The sequence below is a fragment of the Malaya genurostris genome, chromosome 1 (genome assembly GCF_030247185.1).
Source record: "Malaya genurostris strain Urasoe2022 chromosome 1, Malgen_1.1, whole genome shotgun sequence".
Taxonomy (NCBI): Eukaryota; Metazoa; Arthropoda; class Insecta; order Diptera; family Culicidae; genus Malaya; species Malaya genurostris.
This window is the reverse complement of record NC_080570.1, coordinates 71666948-71676281: the sequence shown is the minus strand read 5'-3', so window position 1 is coordinate 71676281 and position 9334 is coordinate 71666948. Positions and strand designations below refer to the sequence as shown.

The 9334-nt window shown below is 37.1% G+C and overlaps 1 protein-coding gene across 6 annotated transcripts in view; it reads right to left on the bottom strand.

Annotated features, from left to right (window-relative positions):
* The window catches only part of LOC131440413 (protein dispatched), a 69444-nt gene that overhangs the window by 47474 nt on the left and 12636 nt on the right, over positions 1-9334 (bottom strand). For all 6 annotated transcript variants that reach the window (XR_009231388.1, XR_009231387.1, XM_058611679.1 and 3 more), the window contains one exon: positions 9178-9332. Coding sequence is in view for 4 of the 6 variants with exons in the window: in XM_058611679.1 (XP_058467662.1) it covers positions 9178-9332 (155 nt within the window). In the remaining 2 variants the exon portion in view is untranslated. The remainder of the gene's footprint in view (positions 1-9177; positions 9333-9334) is intronic.

Below are 9334 nucleotides of genomic sequence, written 5' to 3'. Positions count from 1 at the left end.
TTCAATGACATCACGGGCCCTTAGAGCTGAGTGCGAATGGAGTAAGTTTAGTCGTTTCTACACATGTTGTCAAAATCGAAATGATAAACTGTGCTCTTGTCGCAGTTATTTTGCATCAGTATGAACACTCTTACCAGCCGTCAAAACCTACCCAAAATTAACTAAAGTGCATCTCTCCAGCTTTAGGTAACGAGTGATGACCTCAAAATTTAGATAAATGTAAGTTCAGTCAAAGTGTTATGCCATAACAAAGCACGCTACCATTTTTTTTACGATCAAGTCAAAGTTTGACCTAATTTTGAATAGCTTATAGAAGAGCTCGACAATGAGTGATTTCTCCTCAAACAATAGGTAAAAATGCGGACGGATCACGAATTGAAGAGGCCAATATACCAAACCCAGTTGGTATATTCAACAATAATGTTTCGGTTTCATTTAGGCTTCAAGAACCTGCATCTGTTTATATAGCAAAGTTAGCAGCAGTTCATTATAGTTTGAGTGTAATCGTCACATTATCTCCAAACCATTATTTTCTCTTCACAGATAGTCTGAGTGCAATTGAAACCATTCGCTCAAACGCTGCTGGCAAAAATGAATTGCTTTTCTTGGGCAAAATAAAACATTGTCTGAACGACATATTGAATAATAATTATCAAATCACAATAGTTTGGGTCCCGGCTCATTGCTCCATTCCAGACAATAAAAGAGCCGATAGTTTTGCCGAACGTGGTGCTATTGAGGGTGAAATTTATGAGAAACCGATTGCTTTCAACGAATTCTATAGCGCGACTCGCCAAAGAACACTTGTCAGCTGGCAAGCTTCTTAGGATAGAGATAATCTGGGTAGGTGGATGCACTCAATTAATCCTAAAATATCGACAAAGGTATGGTTCAAGGGACTGGATGTGAGTAGGGATTTCATTCGTGTGATGTCCAAACTCATGTCCAATCACTACACGTTAGATGCACACCTTCTTCGGACTTTCCGAAACCAATCATTGTGCTTGTGGTGAAGGCTATGGCGATATTGACCATGTATTTATGGAAAAATAGGTAAAAATGATTTTCAGTGAAAACAAATGCGGCACAGAGCTACATATTGTGTTTCTGAATGGGATCGAGTGTGCTGAAGTGTGCCATTTATGAGTAACAAGTGTCTAATTGGAGCCTGAACAGTACCGACATGTGGGTTATGTGTGATTGAAACAGTGCTCCGAGCTCCACCGCTTCTTGGAATGAAGTCAATATCAAAACCTATCTCAATTCACCTGATGATGGTGTAATGATGATGTCTTTCTCATGTTACTTATATTTTCATAAATATTATCAGAAGATTGTTGCAAAAAAATTATTTGAAACTTGAATAAAAACCAGAAAAAAATATTACACCGAATTAGGAAAAAATTCTCGTTTGTCAGCTTTGCACGGTTTACAATTTTAAACTAAACTAGCTGACCCGTCGAACTTCGTCTCGTCCAAAGACTAATTGTTCGAATTTATGGTTTTGGATAGCAGAATTGTCAACCCATTGACTATGTGGTTAACGTTTTTCTACATTATTTTTCTAATTACTTAACCTACTATCAACGAAATTCGGCACACATATCTAAAAAAAAAGTGTGAAATTCTTCTCTAAAGCAAAAATTGAACAAATTCACAGATTTCTATTCTGAACAGTCCGTTTTAAGGAAAAGGTACTCATACGTGATTGTTCACCCGACAGAACAACAAACTCGTCGAATATAAAATCAGTTTGGTAAATCGTGAATAAAAAGTAAACAAAGAGAAACGGTCATTTGCAGTTATGCTCTTTTGTCGTGGGACGGTCGAAATATTATTTTTACTGAAAGATACGTAAAATTTATCCAACTTACGGTCCTGGGTGATCCCATATTCTACTGAATTGCATCCGAAAGATATTTGATCATTTTATTTGTATAAATTATTTCAGGAGAGCAAATGTAATTCAATTCATTCATCACACGCATATAAATTAATTAATCGGATGGAAATGTGTTTTGAAAACAAAATTGCTCCTTCCTTTCACAGATCTACAAAACTAAATTTACAATAAAACAGTAATACTTTACGGGTCAAGACGTTTACATATTATTAGAATTGCTTTGTAAATTTCGCCGAACGTCGGTATTGAATGATGAAGAAGTCATTAGAATTATGACAGATCGAAGTTCAGTGGAACTCTACCAATCATTCAGCAAATAAAACTTTTACTGAACGGATTACCGAATGTTCAGCTGCTTGAAAGTCAGTAAAACTGTACCCACATCCGTAAAAATAATTCGATGTGTACAGTTTTTAAGTTTTTGCCTTTCTCATATAGAAAGGTTATGCAATCACTTGAAAAACCGACTAGTGAAAATTGGCCTTTCCGTGTCATATACCATTCGACTCAGTTCATCGAGCTGAGCAATGTCTGTGTGTGTGTGTGTGTGTGTGTGTGTGTGTGTGTGTGTGTGTGTGTGTGTGTGTGTGTGTGTGTGTGTGTGTGTGTGTATGTATGTGTGTGTGTATGTGTTAAATAATCTCACTAGGTTTTCTCGGAGATGGCTGAACCGATTTTGACAAACTAGGATTCAAATGAAAGGTCTCGTGGTCCCATACGGAATTCCTGAATTTCATCCGGATTTGACTTCCGGTTCCGGAATTATAGGGTAAAGTGTGCTCAATAATGTACACCGTCACTTGAACCGGCGAAACAAAAAACGTGAAATTTTTTCTAAACTGGTCCTAAAACTACACAAATCGATAGTCATTATCAGTAGGCAACTAAACAAACCAATTCCGGCTATCCTGGTTCCCGGTATCCGGTTCCGGAAGTACCGAAAATAGTGGTCATATATACCAAAATGGATCTCACTCACTTTTCTCAGCAATGGTTTGACCGATTTCCACAAACTTAGATTCAAATGAAAGGTCTCGTGGTCCCATACGGAATTCCTGAATTTCATCCGGATTCGACTTCCGGTTCCGGAATTATAGGGTAAAGTGTGTTCAATATTTAACACCGTCACTTAAACCGGCGAAACAAAAAAAGTGAAATTTTTTCTAAACTGGTCCTAAAACTACACAAATCGATAGTCATTATCAGTAGGCAACTAAACAAACCGATTCCGGCTATCCTGGTTCCCGGTATCCGGTTCCGGAAGTACCGGAAAATAGTGGTCATATATACCAAAATGGATCTCACTCACTTTTCTCAGCAATGGTTTGACCGATTTCCACAAACTTAGATTCAAATGAAAGGTCTTCCGGTCCCATCCGGAATTCCTGAATTTCACCCGGATCCGACTTCCGGTTCCGGAATTATAGGGTAAAGTGTGTTCAATATTGTACACCGTCACATAAACCGGCGAAACAAAAAACGTGAAATTTTTCTAAACTGGTCTCAAAACTACACAAATCGATAGTCATTATCAGTAGGCAACTAAACAAACCGATTCCGGCTATCCTGGTTCCCGGTATCCGGTTCCGGAAGTACCGAAAATAGTGGTCATATATACCAAAATGGATCTCACTCACTTTTCTCAGCAATGGTTTGACCGATTTCCACAAACTTAGATTCAAATGAAAGGTCTTCCGGTCCCATCCGGAATTCCTGAATTTCACCCGGATCCGACTTCCGGTTCCGGAATTATAGGGTAAAGTGTGTTCAATATTGTACACCGTCACTTAAACCGGCGAAGCAAAAAACGTGAAAATTTTTCTAAACTGGTCCTAAAACTACACAAATCGATAGTCATTATCAGTAGGCAACTAAACAAACCGATTCCGGCTATCCTGGTTCCCGGTATCCGGTTCCGGAAGTACCGGAAATAGTGGTCATATATACCAAAATGGATCTCACTCACTTTTCTCAGCAATGGTTTGACCGATTTTTACAAACTTAGATTCAAATGAAAGGTCTCGTGGTCCCATACGGAATTCCTGAATTTCATCGGGATACGACTTCCGGTTCCGGAATTATAGGGTAAAGTGTGTTCAATATTGTACACCGTCACTTAAACCGGCGAAGCAAAAAACGTGAAAATTTTTCTAAACTGGTCCAAAAACTACACAAATCGATAGTCATTATCAGTAGGCAACTAAACAAACCGATTCCGGCTATTTTGGTTCCCGGTATCCGGTTCCGGAAGTACCGGAAATAGTGGTCATATATACCAAAATGGATCTCACTCACTTTTCTCAGCGATGGTTTGACCGATTTCCACAAACTTAGATTCAAATGAAGGGTCTTCCGATCTTATACGAAATTCCTGAATTTCGTCCGGATCCTACTTCCGAATCCGGAGTTATAGGGTGCGTACTAGAAGAGTTTGTGTGTCATGTTAGTTGGTGGCCGTACGAACCGACTTCGATTATACCGGTTCTCGGGTTCCGGTGCCGGAAGTGCATATAATAGTGAACCCATTTCGTTCTTTTAAGGATGGCTTACGTAATCAAAGCACTGTTTTATTCTGTATGTTATGCATAAACAATCACTTGGTTTTTTTCAAAAATCGAAGAGAAAATGTTTGAATAGAATACCACAATATTATATGTACATGAGAAAGGCATCATTACACCACTAGGTGGATTAAAACAGGTTTTCTCAGAACCAGTTCTGTACGTTCAAGTTATCAAAAAGCGTAACATGCGTACTTTGGAGTTAAAAAAAAGTGGATATTTTCAGGCACTGCGGAACTTTTGATTGCTTGGAGACGACGCTTGAATTTTAATTTGATATTGATCTTACCAGTTTGAACATTCTTCGCAAAATATGCAATATGAAATGACAGTCTTAATTCATTATGGTCATTTATGTCGTTTTCGCTTGATACCAAATCTAACCCAGTTTCACCCTAACTGCTGTCAAACCGTTTGTTTGAAGCTAGTTTCGAACCTAGTTTTAACGATGTTGAACTGAAAATCGTGTCAGTTTTGAACCTGGTTGTTACATCAGGTTTGCTCAAACCCCAGTTGCTGAGTGCAAAATCGACACAGTTTTGTGAAAAGTGTTTGTTTGATGAAACTCTCCTGGGTCAGTTTCAGTTTTCTCAAGCGAAAACGACATTAGTAAGCAATAATTTTGATACCCATTCAAGCACGTGGTTCGAAATGACGAATCACATCGATCAAATATGCATGTGAAAACTTCACACAAAACAACTCGTTGCGCGCCAAGATTCTTTCAACGATCTAGTATTCCTTTCTTCAGCGGCCCAGCACTTATGCAACTCGTTATGCGCCAAACACCTATCGATGATCTAGCAAGCATAGACAACTTTTTCAACGGAAAATTCCATTATCCATACAAAACAACTTTATGGATTTTCCCACTTTTCCGGCAAGTTTTCCTAATTTTTTTGAAGTTCGAACCCGGTGGCGATAAAAACAAACAAACAAAAAAAGAATCATGTAAATTCGTCCATCCGTTCTTACGTGATGCGATTACAAAGAATGATCTCTGCATTTATATATATATATATATATATATATATATATATATATATATATATATATATATATATATATATATATATATATATATATATATATATATATATATATATATATATATATATATATATATATATATATATATATATATATATATATATATATATATATATATATATATATATAGATAGATAGATAGATAGATAGATAATAAAGTTTAATCTATCTATATATATAAAAATGCAGAGATCATTCTTTGTAATCGCATCACGTGAGAACGGCTGGACGTATTGAGATGCTTTTTTTTTTGTTTGATCAGTTTTTAACCCCACCGGGTTCGTACATCAAAAAAATTAGAAAAACTTACCGGAAAAGTGGGAAAAACCAATAAAGTTATTTTGTATGGACAATGGAATTTTCCACTAAAAAAGTCGCCAATGATTGCTAGATCATCGATAGGTGTTTGGCGCATAACGATTTGCATAAGTGTTTGGCCGTCGAAGAAAGGAATACTAGATCGTTGAAAGAATCTTTTGGCGCGCAACGAGTAGATTTGGGTGGAGATTTTACATGCATGATTGATTCGTCATTTGGAAACACGTGCTTATCGTGGGTATCAAAATCATTACTTGCCAAATTACTGTTTTAGCTATACCGTAAACAGAGGCACAAGTTCTAATGTCATTTACCAGTAGATGTAGTTAGATGACGATTATGTTGGCCATCGTGGGCGTGAGTTGAACAAATAAAATTATGTAACGATTTTTTTACGTATCAATGATAGGATTCTGCTGTTGAAATAATGAGTTCAGATGAAAATATATGTTCCTTGCATTTAGCATGCTGAAGTTTGTTCAGCCGATTCGGGTGAGTTTTCAAGAGTGGTTTACTTCAAAACGGATGGTATTCATGACATTTGTAAGCTGCTTAAGTCAAATCATTTCATTTTCCGAACTTCCGGATTATTTGACGAATTACCATATGGGAATCGTGAATATCATATCTGAAGGAGAAATCGTGGCATGTAAGAACCATTATTTGTGAGATCTGCTGTTTTATACATTGGCTTTAACGATAAGAAGAATACTGGTATAATCACTCCTCATGTTCACTCCGTTAGAACAGAATATTGATTCTCAGGACTGAATACTAAGAAAAACGATGTTGTGGCTCGACGAATGAGAGACCTTTTGATACAATTCTTGAACGAATCCAGCGTTCATGTCAAAGTTAATGGACACAATATTTAATAAAAGGCTAATTTGAACTTTCGAATGTCCAAGTATTTTTCATTTTATCGCTAATTCGTTAATCGAAAATTGATCCTGTCATTATCCTGCTACGAACATTCATCAAACACGACTAAATCACTATCACTAGCGGTGAAGCAAGTTATGGACAACCGTTCAAAATTAGTTTATTACTTTCGATAATCCCTAAGGATTTGCTATTAAATTTTTAAACGTCTTCAGTACAAATAAGTCTAAACATTCAATGACAAACAACCATCCCCGAGGGCTGCTTTTGGAAAGTATTGTGGGGTCAATTTAAAGTATTTATCTTGGTCATCTCTTTTTCATCCATCTGTTAATTTGTTTATTTGTTTATTTAGGAGCAAGGGAAAAGCCTGCAGGAGCTGAGATTTTGGTTCTCCTTCTCCAGCCGGCATAAAACCTTCTCATCTTTTGTATCAACAGATAACATTTGACCAAATGATACATAACGAAATCTTAAATTACCCTTATTTAAACTACAAAGCTAACTAACAACTATTCATATCGTCTAACTTATGTAAATAAAACTAGTGGGAAAAGATTCGGAGATAACGGGTTTTAATGGTGTTACGAGATAAATTGAAATCAAATTCATCAGAGCAAGTATTGCGTATACGCGGCACATACTCGAAAACGGTTCATTGAAGCCATAGTTAGTTCTAGCACGAGGAATTCTGAGAAAGGGATTAAACCGCAAATTACGCCGAAGAATGTCAAAACTTAGCTGTTGTAGGAGATCTGCACTATCAATTCGACATTGGATGTGGTCCGCGACGAAAACAGCTTTTTGTGTATCACGGCGGACAGATAGCAAATCGAAGTGTATGAGCCTACAACGATTTTCGTAGCTTGGAAGATTAAATGGATCTCTCCAGGGCAGGCGACGCAAAGCAAAACGAATGAACTTGCGCTGGACAGCTTCAATGCGCAGCTTATCTGTTTGATAATATGGTGCCCAAACAACAACAGCATACTCGCGAACTAGAGCGCAATATAACGATTTCAGGCAGTATATGTTATTGAAATTTTTTGAGATGCGAAAGATGAATCCTAGCATCTTTAATGCTTTAGAGAGGGTATATTCTATGTGATCTTTGAAACTAAGTTTTGAATCCAATAACACTCCTAGATCCTTAATTGATGTCTCCCGTTTTAGTACAGCTTGCGAAATAGTGTAATCATACATGATCGTGGTTCGTTTACGAGAGAAGGAGATAACGAAGCATTTGAAGGCGTTAATAACCATTCTGTTGACGTTGCTCCAGTTAGAAAATATATCCAACTGTGACTGCAAGAAGTTTGAGTCTTTCAGATATTTGATGAGTTGAAACAGTTTGAAATCGTCGGCGAATGATAGCTTCATGCATTGCAATGCGAAATTCAGATCATTTAGATATAGCAGAAATATGAATGGTCCTAGATGGCTTCCCTGAGGAACGCCAGAGCTCACGATGAATGATGGAGTAACGCAGTCGCCAATTTTCACAATCATACTACGACCAGTCAGATATGATTCAACCCAATCCATCATCCCACATGTCAAATCTTTAGTTTGAGAGAGATCTACAATTTCTGTTCAATACAATGACTCGAAGGATGAGATGGCAATCGGTGCATTTGTTTAGTTTTTGCGTAACAAAAGCATTGAACATATCCACAATAATTCTTGATGATATTTCTTCTTCGAGACGAAGTTATTGTGTTGGATATGAATTTGTCGTAATTCGTTTATTGTAAGCCAAGTAATCAGTAAAATAATGGAAAGAAACATTAACGTTTGGCAACTCTGCTGTTCGAAAACACAAATTTAAAAAAATAATTTCAGGCGAGACGAAGTTCGACGGGTCAGCTAGTTAATTTTAATAAACTTCATTTTATCCACACTTCACTCTCTTTTCCAGAACCGGAAGTTGTATTCGGTTAAAAATTAGTTGCAACTTATGGGACTACAAACCCCTTAACCCCTTTGGCAACTATTTCCGGTACTTCCAGAACCGGGCACTGGAAGCTGGTACCGGCATTTTCGATCTCTACGAACCGATTCGAATCACATTTAACACTCGACCATTTAGCGCTCAGTTCAAAAGTCGGTTTCATATTCTTTCTACATGAGAAAGGTAAAAATGCCTTCCGACGCAGAGTTTCAAAGTACCACTCAGAAAGGAAAAGAAAAACAAACAAATGCAGTCAAAACTATGTATGTGAAATTATTCTACAACTTCTGTGTTTTACTTAAAACACTTTAACAGTCACGTTACCATCAACAATTACAATCCGAACGTTTAGCGTCTTCAAATGAAGATAACTGTTATTTTTAGAGTATTCACATGAAAATAATTTGAAATGATTTCTACGTCAACGTCCATTAGGGGGTCGGTTTCAGATCACCCTACCCTACGTCTAGTTCAGTAGATAGAAAGAATCAATTCTTGTTGATCATACTTACTATGTATACTTTCTCAAACCAAAAAAGATCCTTATAGTCGCTATCATAACGCTCAAACGGATGGCTACTGATGAACAATTTAAAATTCGGCGAGTCCGGCAGTGTCAATTTTGGCCAATGCAACACCATAACACCACTTAAAACACCTATTACACCT